Source organism: Telopea speciosissima, chromosome 8, assembly GCF_018873765.1.
Source record: "Telopea speciosissima isolate NSW1024214 ecotype Mountain lineage chromosome 8, Tspe_v1, whole genome shotgun sequence".
NCBI lineage: Eukaryota > Viridiplantae > Streptophyta > Magnoliopsida > Proteales > Proteaceae > Telopea > Telopea speciosissima.
Window position 1 is genome coordinate 47,214,262 of NC_057923.1, and position 17,223 is coordinate 47,231,484.

General features: G+C 40.3%; 1 protein-coding gene across 1 annotated transcript in view; it reads right to left on the minus strand.

Annotated features, from left to right (window-relative positions):
* Window positions 1–529: 529 nt before the first annotated feature.
* The window catches only part of LOC122671809 (probable methyltransferase PMT6), a 79,628-nt gene continuing 62,934 nt past the window's right edge, over window positions 530–17,223 (minus strand). Inside the window, exons 4-7 of the mRNA XM_043869256.1 lie at window positions 10,692–11,075; window positions 4,603–4,849; window positions 4,379–4,517; window positions 530–801 (exon numbers count right to left, since the gene is read on the minus strand). Coding sequence (XP_043725191.1) covers window positions 643–801; window positions 4,379–4,517; window positions 4,603–4,849; window positions 10,692–11,075 — 929 coding nt within the window. The 3' untranslated portion in view covers window positions 530–642. The remainder of the gene's footprint in view (window positions 802–4,378; window positions 4,518–4,602; window positions 4,850–10,691; window positions 11,076–17,223) is intronic.

Consider the following 17,223-nt stretch of genomic DNA (forward strand, 5'->3'; position numbering starts at 1 on the left):
TAGAGCTCACCCTCTAACAGTAGTAGCCTTGTTTTCAAAAATGAAAAAAATTAGTCTACCCCATCCCCCCTCTCCCCAATCCCATGGCCCAAACTAGATATCCTAGCCGTGTTATCCTCCTCAACAGTCTTTCCAAAAAACAGGGGAGAACAGAAGGTGCAAGCTAGTTATGCTCAAAAGTCAGTGCCTTGTTCTCGCCCCAGCCTGTGATCAAGTGCCAACAGTAGCAGGATCATATCTGTACAGCTTCACCTTGCATCCCCCACCCCCCAAACACCCTAATTAAAAAAACCCCCTTACATATATATACAACGAATCAAGTCTTATATGTAACCTGAAATTTGCTCATACATTTGGTGGTTAGATTAATATTGGAATGTAAAACATAACATCGAATATTAACAACATAATTCAAGGTTCTTCCCATCATGTACACATTATACAGAAAAAGAATAACTTATACATATGATAAAAACTAAAGTAACTTAAAGGTGGAAGTACAAAAGGGTGAGCGGGGTGTTGGGGGGGAGGGCGGAGGAATCTTAAGCTGAACCTCATGTATCCGATTTTTCACATGGCCGTCATACAACCTAGGTACTGGGAGCATTTAAAACCTATTTTTCAGATAAATAAATGAATACCTTAAACGACTGCCCAAAACTTCTTTCTGCAAATTAGCACATGTTCCATTTTCTTTTGTTTATCCTCTAGCAGATGTGATTCAACATCCCAAAGAAATTTTGGTGCAAGGTCTTTGATTCTTGAGACAATAGATTCATCATCTCGAATAATAACAAATCCCTGCACAATTATGATTATTTAAGAAATCTGAATCATTTCCAGTTCATTAAACCTCAAAATTCTGCAAAATGATGTCAAATGCCAAAACTCTTGTGAAACTATCATTCCCCACAAGGTAGTGTGAATGTCACATCCAATCATCTGTGGTGAACATCCTTTTTCTTTTATTTTTTGTTCTAGCTCCCCAACCACACATTTCAATGACTATGGGAGTTATATTATGACAACAGTTTTCTCCACAGAGCATGAAGAGAAGAAGCTTGCTCCACAGTACACTTTCTGCAATTTAGTAGTTCCTTTGGTGCTCAAATTTGTTGGACACATTTTGCCCATGTCAACATCTATCAGGATGTCAAGGTTAGGCCCAATTTGATTTTCCCCGTGGATATACAAAGCTTTGAGAATTGGTAGAAATTTCAACTTTGGCAACTTTGAATTAATTGCAAACAGAATACAAAGTTAGAAATCCTAAAACGGTGAGCCATACATGGAGATGGACCCGAAACTTGATACATGAATAAACCAAGGGTGGGGTTTCCAATCCAATGGCTGGTTGGACTTTAAGAACCTTCCAAGATCAAAAAGGGTGGGGTGGTGGAGGGAAGCCTTTCTCTGCAGGTCCATGAGAAATCAAATTACATTTTTTTTTATTTTTTATAAATCAATCAAATTACTTGTTAGGTGAAAGTTGTGGTCAACAACCCATGGACAAAATTGGTGGGGGAGGGGGTGCAGTTGCTCTGCCATGTGGAAGAGGTGATTTGGCAATTTTGACTGTTAAATATCTAGGAAATGGTCTAAAAGTCCACTTGTCAAATTCAGCTTCGAATTCAATCATTTACCTTCCAATCCACTCCCATGTATGTCCATGCACCCTCTTGGTAGTCCTGAACTTTTCCATGCTTTGTTTTGCCACTTAGCTCTTTGATTAGGCTGAATCTTTACATGTCAACAAGGGAACTTGGGATCTACTGGTCCATAAAATTTCAGCCCTACATGACAGATCTAGGCACCCACCCCATTTTTGCACATACTTATTTTGTCCACCCACCAAAACTGCTCCCTACTTATTATATTAGCTATGGTACCTTTAGTTTTACATTTATGTGCATTCTTGTATACAGTCGGACACTCAACCCAAATGTAAGAGTGGAATTGTAAGGTCCAGACAGTGATCAGAACAGTAATGTGACACGGATTTACTAATGACATCAGCAAATATGATATACATAGGCATTGATGCAGAGACGAACAGCAACATTTACAACTGAAAACTGGAAGATTTATTTACACAGGGCAACCTTAAAGATGTCTATTGGTCCAAATGTTTCAGCAATCCTATATTAGCTTTCTTAGTGCTGCGGAAATCTAAATTCCCGCACAAATAAGTTGTTGAAATTCATACGAGTCTGTAGTCTTCATATCTGAAACTTCTTACTTTTAATTAACTCTAAGATATGCCAAAATTGTGTGTGTGTGTCTATGTATAATGCTAAGAGGCACCTGTGCACCTCCTAGTTTTTCACTAAGCTTTTATCAAAGACACTTTCAGTCTTCCTTCTATCTTCTCCCTTTGCTATTTACCCAGATGTATTCTACGGGATTAATTATTTATTCCTAGTTATAAGAATGCAAACTGTGACGGACTGTATCTATTTAGACAATTAAGACAGATGTATCCTACGTTTGGGCAATTGCTTTATTATAGTTGTTTGTGTTGAGCACAGCTTGCATCGCGCTGTTGTTGTCATTGTTGTGAACACAGTCAGCCAGGAAGATCTGTTGAGCAGTGAGCTTGTGTTGGTATTCTTGATGGTCAACAAGCTCACTCAGTTGAGATGAGATGCAGGCATATGAATGGTCAGTCTGAAGACGAGCTGAGTTGGCTCAGTTGGAAGGGTTGTCTATGGCCAGCTTGAGCAGCTGACAGATGCATGGGCTGGTGGCAAAGGGTTAAAGGTATAGTGCAGTAGCTTGTAGTTACACTTGGCATGAGCAGTACTTTCAAGAGAGTTTTGAGCAGACGGTGTGGCAGCAAGTAGTATCAGTGCAATGGCAGTGGCAGTGTCAGAGACATGTCTCAGTTGGCATAGCCAAGATTTGATTGTTAATAATGGTTGAGGAGGTACAGTCATCAAAGGCATCATGTACAGTTGTTAGTGTTAGTGAGTTGGACGGTTTAGTTGGCATAACTAGCATTTGGTAGAAGGACTGGTACAGTTGGCAGTAGGACTCAGTTGGAAGTAAAGAGATGTGTAGGCATGATGAGAGTGCAGGTTCAAGTCCTAGGGTGCATAAGGTAACGTTACTGAAGGTGAGAAGGTGTTGCCGAAGGTGAAGGTTGTTGTTGTGTGAGAAAGAACTCATGTACATGTAGTAGCAGTAACTTCACGGATTTTTTGAGTTGTCTTATATTGCGAATTTATGGGAGCTCAAAACATGAGAAAGGAAGATCTCTGAGTTAGCTTTTCAAGAAAAATTGAATCATATCAATCTGATATCGGAGTGGGAAGTTATGACTTGTTCTTCAGACATTGCGCGTATGCTTCAAGTAGCAGTTTCAGCATATGCATCAGTTTCAAGATCGATTTTGGAACCACTGCACTGCACCTGAGTTAAAGGTCATATCATGAAAAATGTATCCCTTCGAGTGAGCTTTACATAGAAATAAAAATTAGGTCAATTGGAGATCAGATAAGAGAGATATGGAGGTTTGCATGGACAGACGTCAGTAAATGTTGAAGTTTGTGTTGCTCTCGAGTTCTGTTCAAAGGCCGGGGGAAATCAGGGTTTGTTTTCCGACTTCACAGTGCGTTTTACGAGGTCTTCTCTCCTGGGTTGAATTTTAAATCATGAAAGTTGGAGAGCTTCAAGTCTATTTTCATATGCCTCAAGAATCGGCTCAATCAAGTCCGATTGAAGGGATCTTGATCTCGAATGTGAATGGTGTGCAGTGTGACCAAAATACTCTGTTTGTACATACAGAAACTTGCAGCGTGATTTTCTAGCTGTTCTTCACGACCTGGGTTGAAGCTGAAAACATAAAATCTGTAGATCTTCAAGTCTTCTTTCCAATGCTGCCAGAATCAAGTCAATCCAACTCTGGATGAGTGAGATATGGATATTTTGCTGAAGGATGTAGGCACACTGTCGAATCACGTAAAACTTGTCTTGCGGCTGTGTGGATGTTGCGGATGCTTGGATTGTTATATTATGTGTTGCATGATAGTTTGTGTATGTGGAGGATGGGATATGTGATGTGTGGTTGGTCAAAATTCCAGCTGGTATAGCCATATGTGTTTGTTGTAGGGTGGTATATGTGTGGATGTGGTTATAATGTATGCATGTGCTTTAGTGCCAATGACACCAATGAGTGAGTTCAGAAACGAACAAGTTGGATTCGAAGTTTTTAGTCACCACTGATTCACCCCCCCCCAACCCTCTCTCTCAGTGGTCATCTGGGTCCAACAGTTTGATCAACTGATAATTCAAAATTTTTCCAGGGCTAAGTATAGTATGTTAAGGCTGTCGTTTTCACTCTTTGCCCCCTCAAGGACAACATAAGAAAATTTTTTACCTGAGGACGAAGAATACGGTCCATCTCCAGCATTATATCTTCTAGTAAGCAACCTTCCCTGCTGCCTTCATAGTGAGAGAGCAGATGGTTGGCATGTAACAAGTCATATGTACGTGGATATGTCGAGAAGGGCTCACACCTAAGCACATAAATATCAATTCTGTCAATATAAGAGGTTGAGGTAATATATTTTAGAAATATAGTGGAGATGCTAAAAACATTACCAGTCATGAAAAGCGCCTATCAAGCCTCGGTTGTATATAGCAGACAAGGTATTGTTCATAGTTATAGGAACTATATTCGTCACCCAAACAGGAAATGTACTCAAAGCCACTGCAAATCCACCACAGTAAGCATTCATGTCCATGACATTTCTAATCTCTGTCTTACTAATATTCATCAGTCTCCAGTAATGTTGAACTTGATCTTTCCAGAAAGTCATATCTAAGAAGAATTCTTCTCGACTGATGCCTGTCAGGAAATATAATCAAATATGTCGCATCTAAAAAGTAGATCTCACATAGTGAATAATGAAAACATCTATATATACTGCACAAAAAACCCCTTAGGAAATGACCAGTCAACATGAGGCAATCCTACTGGTCCATCCCAAGTCATACGGGTAAAATATTCTAAGACACTTGGATGACTAGAAGGAGCTCAAACAAGACACATTTGATCCAAGATATCAAAAAACCAAGAAATACAATGTCATGAATAAGAAAACTATGTTTCCAATTGGGCGTAGATTCTTGCTCTTCTCTAAGATTATCTTATTTTCTCTTCGGTGGAAACTACCAGTAGCTATTCTTTAATGTAATTAGTTGGTTTTGTAAATCAGAGTAGCCTGGGGATATTTTCATAATACATAAAAATGCCGACTATGGCTTCAAGATTAAATATCGAATTCCAGTAGATGCCCAGGATTGCCCGAGTTAAGCTGACATTCATCCAAAACTGGAGAGCTACAAATACCTTGTGCACAAGTTCTAACCATCTAAAGGGGCTGTAGACCAGTGCAAGTCCCACTTTCACAGGGTCCTGGACTCCTAGGGAAGGGGATTGGAGACGGTCCTAACCTTTGCCATTTTTTGCATACAGTGGCCGCACTCAAGACTTGAAGCCACATTTCCCTGCTGGCAGCCTGAGCTTTTTACCATCGCACCAAGTGATGATCCCTCACAAGTTTCAACTATCTAAGCAATATTTTGGTCCATCCCGAACTTTTAAATTGCTTTCCAATTGTTATTAGTTGAACTTCCTTAACATGATGGTTTTCCATCCTATGAAGCATGTAATAATTTGTTGGCACAAGTTAGTCTGGTTCAAAGGCTACATCCCTCGCCATAGCTTCACAACCTGGAGAACCCTTAGCCTCTGTCTCCCAACCCTAGCCTTCCTTATTAACAAACACATCCCTGTCCCCCCTTCCTGCGTCTTCTACTGGAATGGCGCCGAGGACATAGCCCATCTCTTCTTTGATTGCTCATTTACCTCCACCATCTGGAAAAAAGCCCTTACTACCATTTGGCTCCGTCGCAAGAGACCTCTGGCTTTTGATAGAGAATGTCTCTGGCTAGACATGACATTCACTGGAAGCACCATCTGTGACACTATTGGAAAGCTTGCATTTGGCTCCGCTATTTACCACATCTGGATGGAACGGAATCTTAGGAGATGGACCTCCAACTTTATATCTTTTGATTTGATTTGGAAAGCCATCTCTTTCGATGTGTCCTCCAAGCTCAGCTTTATCCCTCATAGGTCCATTTTTTATACCCTAAGGAACAGGCATATTGTTGTATTCTGAGGTCTTGATATTTCTCTCTTGCAGCCTCCTACCTCTTCTTAGGTAGATTGAGTCTTGTGTCCATTGCTTCCCCCCCCCCCCCTTCCCCTTGCCCCTTGTATTCCCCCCTCCCCCTTTTTCTCCCCGCCCCCTCTTGGGGTTTGTTAATAGGTTTATTTATTCACCAAAAAATAATTTGTTGGCTGAAACAAGTTCCTCAAGTAACATTATAGGAAGTCAGGTGCAATGCTTCAGGTCACACACAGCAGAAACAATTACAAAATTTCCTTTAATACCTAACATATTCAGCTGGGAGTGATCTTCAGTGAATGACTTACGTGACTGGCATATTGAGGTATTCCAAGAACCTAGTCACCTACTAGTCTTGCGTAGATTGGCATACATGAAATTGGAACTTTAGGCTGTGTTTGGTTGTCTAGACATGGATAGAAAAGAAAAGAAAATAGTACAACTTTTGTATGATTTTCTTGCATCTTCCTCTTTTCTCGGTGTTTGGAACGTCTAGTAATGGAGAGAAATTTTTATTTTAAGGGAAATTTTCACGTACCACCCCTGAGGTATCACGTAAGTATAAACACACCCCCCAGTTTTGGAAAATTCTGCGTACCCCCTGAGGTTCACAAAAGTTAACACATGCCCCCATTCCGTTAGTTTATGACTAACAACGTTAAAAACATGGGGTGAACAGATAAAAATGTCCTTGCAAGAAAGAAAAAAAAAAACCTGCAACTCAACTTCCCCAAATCGATTGGGGAAGATGAGTTGCAGGTATCCTTGTAGGGAACACCATGGAAGCTAATGCCCTCTTCTTCTTCTCTTCTTCTTTTACAAATGTAGATACCCAATACTACCACCACCACTACCACCATAACCGCAGCCACCACCACCGCCGCCACCCACCATCACCGCCCTCTTCTTCTTCCTAATCTTCTTCTATTTTTTTCTGCTCCACTTTTCTTTGCACCAAAGCATACATCACTTCCCTTTCTCCTACCATTTCTGAAACATAATCTAATTAAAACCCTCAACCCAAAGAACTCACCCCAAGGTAATCGTCTTCCCAAACGGCAAATGGACAAACTCCAGCCCTAGCCCCAATCTATAAAAAACCTAACCTTAAGAGAAACCCCCAAATCAGGATTCGATTTCCGGAAATTCTTGAAAACCCTAACCAAGAAAACCTCTAAAGAGCTCTTTCGTGTGAGAATCTCCTTATTTCCCACATTTAGCTCTTTCGTATGAGAATCTCCTTACTTCCCACATCTATTATCATCCTTTTAAAATTCTGGATCTGTTTTCAACATTAAAATTCAATCTTTCTTTTAGTTTCTTGAATTCCTACCCTTACGAGCCACTGGGTTTCAAATCCGGTTCCATACATAGCCATCGTGGTTTCTGTTCTGAACATCTCTGTGGTTGCAAAAAATTGATTTTGATAATGTTTACTTAAGAGTCCTATGGCAAGTATGATTTCAAAAAACCCAGTTTCAGATTCCGTTTTCAATTTCTAATTTCAGGTTTCTCTTCTACTGCTGAATTGAGTTACTCACAGCAATCATCTTTTCCCCTGCCGCCATCTCCACTTTCTTTGGATTATTGTACAGGTGAGATATTGAAATAGATCATCATCTAGCTCCCAATCATAGTTCAAAATCTCGCGAAATCTCGAGATTTCGGAAATTTCGGATATTTCGAGCTGCTCGAAACGAAATGTTACTTCGAATCGAAAAAATACAATATCTCGAGTGAAATTCTCGAAATTTCTTGATATCTCGAGATTTCGAATTTTTCCTCAAACCCCTTTATATAAAAGACCACATTTCGTCAGTCTCGGTCGAAACGAGACTTCAAAACAACTCTGATTTTTTGGTTTTTGCTCATTTCTTCTCCATTCTTCCACTTCCCATTTGAATCCTTGCCGCATCTACGCCGGAACCACTTGGAGAACACAAGACTCAAACTTCTTAGCACATCTGTGAAGCCTTTCCACTATTCTAGGTAAAACCATATTCTCAAAATTGGTTTTTTTTAGGGAAATGCATTATCAATATGTTTGTTTGTGATGAAATAAATATATGTTAGACACCGGAAGCCGATCTACAACTTCACGGTGTCGAAAACACTATTTTGGGTGACTATTTTTCCAAAACACCATTTTGGGTGACTATTTTTGCAATTTGAACATTTAAATGTGTTTATATAGCGTAAAATAGGGTTTCCATGAAGTTTCAGGCCTTAACTTGGCCTAAAACCCACCGAAATGACCTACTGAAACATACCAGAAAAATACAATATTTCGACCGAAATATCTGAAATTTCGAATATTTCGGTCAGCCCGAAATACCGAAACGAAACGAGTTCTCGAACAATGCTCCCAATAGAAACAGAGCATGGGAAGGTGATTGCTCTTTCGAAAGTTGCAGCCCCTCATCCAGGATACCAAGGAATCTCTTGAATCCATGCCGCCATAGCCCCAAAACCATTATAATATTAAAAGTAATCTCCAGAAATCAAGGTGGGCGATAGCTACAAAACAGTTCTGGTTTCAAGGAAGTATATCACAGCAAGATTGGAGTCAGGGCATGAGAAGTTTGGGATTCGAAAATGGGTTGCCATCTAGATACAGCCATGGAAAGGGAGGCTAACCTTCCAACCCCACCTGCAACTTCCCATAGCCTCTTGCGTCTCTCTCACGCCTTTTCTTCATCCTTATCATCTTCAACCCCAGATTTTGTTCGGCACGTACACTCGGCTTCCATGGTGTTCGATTGGGGAAGATGAGTTGCAGATTTTTTTTTTTTTTTCTTGCAAGGGCATTTTTGTTAGTTTACCCTATGTTTTTAACGTTGTTAGTCATAAACTAACAGAATGGGGGCATGTCTTAACTTTTGTGGACCTCAGGGGTACACAGAATTTTCCAAAACTAGGAGGTGTGTTTATACTTACGTGATACCTCAGGGGTGGTACGTGAAAATTTCCCTTATTTTAAATTTTAAAATTGCATTGGAATTGATGCAATTTTCTATCGCCGTACTAAAAAAAAGTCTCACCAGAATGGCAAGAAAAGGCGAGAAAACTGGGTATTTTACGAGGCGTGAGTTCTGAGTGCCGTAGAGAATGAGGTTTCCGGTCACTCGATTGAGGGTTCTGCAATAACCGGTCATCTCAATGTGTAGAAAGAGGGTTGTTTGATGGAGACTTGATGAGGGTTGGAGGAGCAGATGACCGGCGACCGACGCAGAAAGGAAGAAACAAATGGCGAAGAGAGAACTGTAGAGTACGAGTGACTGTAGATAGTCGGTATGAGAACGTTGCCAGTAACCCAATTGTGAGATTGCAGATCCACCGTCGTCGGATGCTTCTTTGAAGGGATGGCTTCACCTTTGGAGCAAGACGCGACCCATTCACACGAATTTGAACTCATCCAGAGGACCAGAACCACAAGTCACAACCCATTAAGGCTATGAAACTCATTCACACGGAACCAACTTGACACGAAACCACCTCCCACACTCCTCTTTCATTCTCTCTCTCTTGTTTTTATTTTTTTAATTATTTTTTCTTTTCTTTTCCTTTCTAACCAAACAGCAAGAAAAAATATTTGTCATTTCTTTTTATTTCTTCTATTTTCTTTTCATTTTTTTTCTTTTCTAGATACTTTTTTCTTTTCTTTTCTTTTCTATCCATCTCTAGACAACCAAACACAGCCTTAGAGGATGGACACAGGAAATACTCAATGTTTCTCTGTTAGTTTGAGAATTATTGTTCTCTTATTTTTGATAGATTAACTGTAAATTTCACCGAGACGAATGAAGAACTATACAAAAGGGTGAGGACAGCCTCTGAATCTAGGTCACGGTATGGACAACAAGCACAATCATCGACTTAGTGAGATCATAGCTTCAAAGACAATACAAAGTGTTTGATATAGAAGTACTAGCATGTGTAACTGAACAAGTAATTGTATAAACAAGTATAATTTCGGATATTTTTCCAATATCAGGCCAGCACGGGAACAGTTTCCTAAATGTGATCTTATCAAACAAGTGATGTGGATTACAAACAAACAAAAGCAGAACGTTCAAGAACTTTAAATGTTTAAGCTCCTAAATCTCCACCAGCCCAATTCTATGAATCATCCTTAGTTGATGCTGCCAATTATTGGGAAACTCCAAGACTTTTTTAACCAGTAGTCTTCTGAATGAGCGAAAGCCGCCTAACTTGAATGTTAATGTAAAAAAAATGAAAAAGGAATTCTACAAAGCAAGGCAGGAATAAACTACATGTTCAACTAATTATGGTAAGAAAACAAAAAACATTTACCCACTCGAAGAAGGGAGAAGGTAAAAATATAAACCATATGAAGGCCAAAAAAAAAAACTTCTGATTACATCTATTACTCTTATGACCAAGTTGCTCATGCTTTACACAGAAGAATTGATCTAGGATAATGATAAAAAGAAACAAGATAAATCAATAAGATCAAACAGATTACGGACAAACCTATATCGTTCAGACTCTCTGTATAAACTAAAAGATGCTGTGGTCTAGGTAGGAGTTTCTGAATATCTGCTTCCCCACTGGTAAGCTTTACACAGTTTCTGAGTGGTATGTTCCATGATGGCTTAGACTCATCCACATCATCACATAAATTCACTAGCTTCTGCTCAGCATTGTGCACTAGGCATGAACGGTCTTCCAGTTTAATCCAGATTGCTGTCTGCACCTGACGACCAATGAGTTTCCAGCACATTGCAGAAGTCAGATTCACCAACTTATCCCATATCAGTGGATAATCTTTATCTTTTCTATAAGCAGGTGGAGCTGAATACACAAAAAATCCCTTAGGTCGCAAAAGACGATCCACTTCTTTGAGCAACACACCATCTGCAAAACATAACAACAATAAGAAAACCTCCACTATTGGACCACAACAACACTTTCTGTAAATGTATCAAAATGAACAATTTGTAGTCCCAACATATTCTGCACATATTGAATGCAGATTTAGAGAGTAGATTTGTATACAAGTCGCTTTCCTCTTCTCACAATTACAGACTGATGCAAAAGAAAACTGGGATTTTTTGTGAGAAGTAGATCTCACTCTCTCCTACTTATGGTCCAAATTTGAGCCCAATCAGACTTTGATGAGGGTCAAAATTAAGCAAAAATGAAAAATAAATAAATACAAATCATTGGACAAATCTGGACCATTGATAATACAAGGTGTGGCATGTGACTGTATTCGGGGCTCCAAATTCGACACCTGACCAATACATGGTGTCCTCATTCACTTCAACTATGGCTTCTGGAATTGCACCTCCGCCAAACTTGTGTCCATTCCACTAATAATAATGATGTGATTGACTCTCAAAGCCTTAAACATCTTCCTTTTTGTTACCATGGATGGAAAAAAAGGGCATTACCCAGTGCACGAGGCTCCTGCCACTGCAGGGTCTGGGGAGGGTCATAATGTACGAGCCTTACTGCCACTTCGTGGAGAGGCTGTTTCCCGACTCAAACCTGCGACCACTAGATCGCAGTGGAGCAACCTTACCGCTGCGTCAAGGTCCACCCTCTGTTACTATGGACAGAATTTCCTCCAAATCAGTCTATTAGGTTATTGGTTACCGTGGAATGTGCAATAATGCCAAAAAAAAAATGGGAAATGTGAGACACGTGGCAACAAAATGAGTCACAGCCTAGTATATTGGTGTCAATTCAACCGTGATTGAATCTTTCAGTTTCTACAGTTTGCTATGAAACCTTACTGCTAACAGATCAGATCATTCCTAAAAGCCATCTTCTTCAGGTCAATTCCAGCCCCATTCCACTGAGTGTGAATACCTTTTTTTGGTCTGATTTCCACCAACATGAGACTTTTCATATTTCTTTCAATTCAACCCCGTTTGCCCTAAAACTTCACCCATCATCCCCTTATACCATACCATGCTAAACTCTATCCATAAACCCTACTTACAGAACCCAAATACTACCAAACTTACCTCCATATTCTCTTCCGGCCAAAACCCTCAGATACCCCCCCATCGAACCCTGATGTCTTCCATCCTTTGGAGTTACAGGAACCCCACTTGACTGGATTCCGAAGTTCAATTTTCTCCCTTCCAAGCCTCCTAGTTCTTCCCAAGTTTCAATTCTATTTTAATTTCCTTGTAGCAGACTTAATTCTGACTTCACAGTTTGATCAATTTTAATCATTGATTTCAATTCCTAGACCTGTATCCCTATTCTGCCCTCTCTTAGCTTCTTGCAATTTGAACCTCTTCAATATGCAATATTGAGGATCCCCTCTGGTCAAATATGTTTACAACTCTCAAGGGTTTGGAGTATATGATTATGAATCAAAAGCATAGACAAAAGTAAAACTAGAATTATGGAGAAATGCTTTGGAAAAAAAAAAGATTCTAAGATAATCCATACAAAAATAGAATATATATAGTGTAATTTTAGTAAAAAAGGGACTGAAACAAAGTAATCACGACGTCTAGGCGACCCAAGGTGTTGGAGGGGGCCTGGACGTCAAGGCAACACCAACAAGATGCCTAGGCAGTGCGTTAGGTGACCAAGGCACCATCCAGCAAAGGGCGCCTAGATGCCCAGGCGACAGCATGACAACTACAGACTGAAAGTGGAGTGATTAGAATTGGTAATAAGGAGATATCTCAAAGTGATTCAATCAGAAATAAAGAATGAGAAATTGATGATGATGTGACACATAATTAAACCAGGGTGGATGAAGTGGTTAGGTGTTTCTAGAGTGTTGTGTGATCAATGCACTCATCTAAACAGAAAGGAAAATTTTATAGGAAAGCTATAAAACTAACATTGACATATGGAGCTGAATGTTGAGAGGTAAAAAAACACATAAATAAAGTTATTGTAGCTAAGAAGAGGATGTTGAGATGGATGGCTGATAATTAGAAAATATAAAATAAGAAATGAACACATTAGAGTTAAAAGTAGCTCCAATATACAATAATTGAGATAAGTTGTTTGAGGTGGCGTGGTCACATAACAAAGATATTTAAATGCACCGGTAAGGAGAAGTGATCTGATTCAGATTAGAGCTGTGCTAAAAGAGCAAGGGGTAGGCTTTGGGTAGGCTTTAAAATGACTTTGGGAGAAGTGAGAAAAAACAGCATGGATTAGGCTTGACAACAGATATGGCTTTGAATAGAGATTAATATCGAAACAGGCTTCACGTAGCCAACCTCATTTAGTTGGGTATGGCTTAGTTGAGTTAAGTTGAGTTGAGTTGAATTAAGTTGCGTTGTTTCTCCACAGGTAAAAGGATTTAAATGGACAGTCGGATTGGGTAGAGACCTTACAATTGAAACTCTGAACAAGCACAGTATGAGGCTAATAAATTGGTTTGTTATGTGGGAGGGGAGTGGGGAATCGACTTATCACCTTTTCCTCCGTACATCCCTACTATCACCACCTGACCAATCCATACAAATATACAATGCACTTCAGTGTGTCAGCTTATTGCCAAGCTATTGTAAGGTAGTTGCACTCATTATATTCTGCAGCAACAAAGCATATGGCATGGATAAAATGGATGGGCTTCAGTTTCAATGGCCATATGATAGAAAGGTAATAACTAATAATACAGAAGTTATTATTCAAGATATGGATTGGAGCCTCATATGAAGAACCACAATTATGGTCCAGACTAGATTGTTGAGCCTCCATACAGAAGTATATATTAAATGATTTTTATTTAGTGATACAGTTGCAGTTTTTTACCATCACTACAAAAATGGTGGTGCTTTAATAATCAATGTTATCATTTGATACAACGAATTAGTCCAACATGATATTCTAGCATGTTCACCACCACTTTGGTCTTAATCTAAAAAGTTATATGTTGTATGTTTGGGTACAAGGGTATAATGGTCCAGAAGGGTTTATCATGTGTTGCCCTAAGGGTATTATTGTAACTTGTACTTCTCCATCTTTATTATAAATAAGAGTGGGCTTGTGTCTCATTGACATAAGTTCAATTCCCCAAATATTCCATCATGTTATCAGAGCTAGGAGAAGAGAATCGACCTCGGGATTTGCGCTCTACATGAAACCCTAAATCTGCCGCCACTTTTCACTCTCTCTCTCTCTTGGCCCTAGAACTTCCACCACTCACCACCTCAACCCTCTCTCTCTTGGCTTCACACACCACCGCCACCCACCTTCCGCCTTTCTCTCTCTCTCTCTCTCTCTCAGTTTTCTCACTGCCAACCACCTCTCTTCCGCCTTCCTTTCTTCCTGCGAGACTTTTCCTCTCCCCACCTCTTCTTGTTTCTAGTTTCTCCCTTGGTGGTGATATTTTTTCCCACCAAAGGATTCTCTCTTCTTTCCATGAACTAAAACCTTTTTTGAAAGGTGAATGTGGTGAGTATTTTTCCCTGTTTTTTTGCAATTAGCAGCCATGTCGGATGAATCAACTGCATCTACGGACATGAAGGACTTGCCCCACCATCACGTGAACGTGACTTTCCTTCGTTCCCTTCAAATTCTGTCAAACTTGACGTCAGTAATTACCTGATGTGGTTGAGAACTTGAGATCCTGCTCTCTTGCTGTGGGTTTCCGTGGTCTTTCTGGTCATCTTTCTGGAGCCTCTGTGAAGCCTACTGCTGCTGGTTCTGCTCAGATTAAATGGGAGACCGATTAGTGTTTGGTTATGTCTTATCTTCTTGGATCTATTGACTCTTCCATTGCCCAGAGCTTTCTTCTTCTTGAATCGGCTGCTGACATCTGGAAGGCTGCCAAGAATCTCTATTCCCAAGTCGGTAACGATGCACATGTTAGCTTTTAGAGTGGAAGAAGAAGAAGAGAAGAAATTTCAAGAGAACAGCCACGGTTTTGGTTTGGTGTGTTATATCTCAAACCAAGAGACTAACATGCTTATATTGAAAAGAATATATAATTATACACAGGCCCTTGGCCTCATACAAATGACACAAAGAATACATAAAAGAGGGGTTATGTACATATATACCCCTTACAACTATTCTTAACACTCCCCCTCAAGCTGGGTGGCATATGTCATACATACCCAGCTTGTCTAACATAAAATTAAAGTGATGAGAGCTAAGTCCTTTGGTGAAGATGTCTGCCACTTGTTCATTTGTCGTCACAAAAGGAGTACAAATAGTCTTAGAGTCTATCTTCTCCTTAATGAAGTGTCTGTCAACCTCAACATGCTTTGTCCTGTCATGTTGAACTGGGTTGTGAACAATACTTATGGCTGCCTTGTTATCGCAATATAGACTCATAGGTTCAGTCGTATCAAATCCCAATTCTTGAACAAGTTTCTTCAACCACAAGATTTCACACACACCATGAGCCATGGCTCTAAACTCTGCTTCAGCACTTGACCTAGCTACCACAGGTTGCTTCTTACTTCTCCAGGTGACTAAATTTCCCCCAACAAAGGTACAGTATCCAAAGGTGGATCTTCTATCAGAAATAGACCCGGCCCAATCAGCATCTGTATATACTTCAATTCTCAAGTGACCATTCCTAGAGAAGAGAAGGCCTTTTCCAGGGCATGACTTCAAATACCTGAGGGTCCTGTAAACTGTATCAAGATGTCCCATCTTGGGTGCATGCATAAACTGGCTCACCACTCCAACAGCGTAGGTGATGTCAGGCCGGGTGAGGGAGAGATAGATTAGCTTACCTACTAATCTCTAATACTTTTCAGCATCCACAAGAGGTTCACCACAATCTTCCCCTAGTTTATGGTTCTGCTCAATAAGGGAGGAGATTGGTTTGCATCCTAAGTAGCCTGTCTCTGTAAGTAGATCAAGAACAAACTTCCTTTGGCAAACATTGATCCCTTGCTTGGATCTTGAAACTTCAATCCCCAGAAAATACTTCAATGGACCGAGATCTTTGATCTCAAACTGCCGAGCCAAATAGAGCTTCAAATTTGAGATTTCAGCTTCACTTTTTCTCGTGACCACAATGTCATCAACATAAACAATGAGAGCCGTAGTAGTGCTGCCCTTCCTTTGTATAAACAATGTGTGATCAGCTTGACTTTGAGTATATCCATTTTGCAGGAGGGCTTGTCTGAACCTCTCAAACCAAGCCTTAGGAGACTATTTGAGTCCATAGAGAGCCTTCCTAAGACGACACACTTTCCCATTGTCACCAGGTTGCTTGAACCCAGGAGGAGAGTACATATATACCTCTTCTTCTAGGTCACCATATAAGAATGCATTCTTTACATCAAGCTGGTACAATGGCCAATCAAGATATGCAGCCATTGAGAGAAGTACACGAATGAAGTTATGCTTGGCCACCGGAGCAAAGGTTTCCTGATAGTCAATGCCATACACCTGTGTATAACCCTTGGTGACAAGTCTTGCCTTATACCTCTCCACAGTACCATCAGACTTGAACTTGACTGTGAATACCCATCTGCATCCAACAGGGATTCTCCCTTTAGGGAGTTCAACAAGGTCCCAAGTGTGATTCTTCTCAAGAGCCAACATCTTTGAGTTCATTGCTTCTCTCCATTTTGGATCTGCCATAACCTCTGCTACATTCTTGGGAATAGATATGGATGAGATAGCTACAGTGAAGGCTATACCTGTAAGGGAGATAGAATCATAGGAAACAAACTTGGCAATGGGATTAGTACATGCCCGAGTTCCCTTGCGGTGAGCAATAGGAAGATCTAAGTCTGAGGATGTAGGAGTAGAGGAAGGTATACCTGTCTCGATGGATGGAGGCTCAGGATGAGGAGACGAAGAAGGATTTTGGCAGGTCTTCTTTATAGGAAGCCATAAAGAAGGATTTATCCTGTCCTTCGTATACACCAGTAGCTCCCCCTGTTCTCTGTTCACCTGTGCACTAGGAGGCTCCCCCTCAACAACAGTATCCACAGAAGGTTCCCCCTCAACGACAGTATCGACAGAATTTTTCTTTCCCTTGTCAATCTGAAAAGGGGAAATAGGGACAAGAGAGGAGAAAGCAAATGAAACAAACTCGGGAACCTCTTCA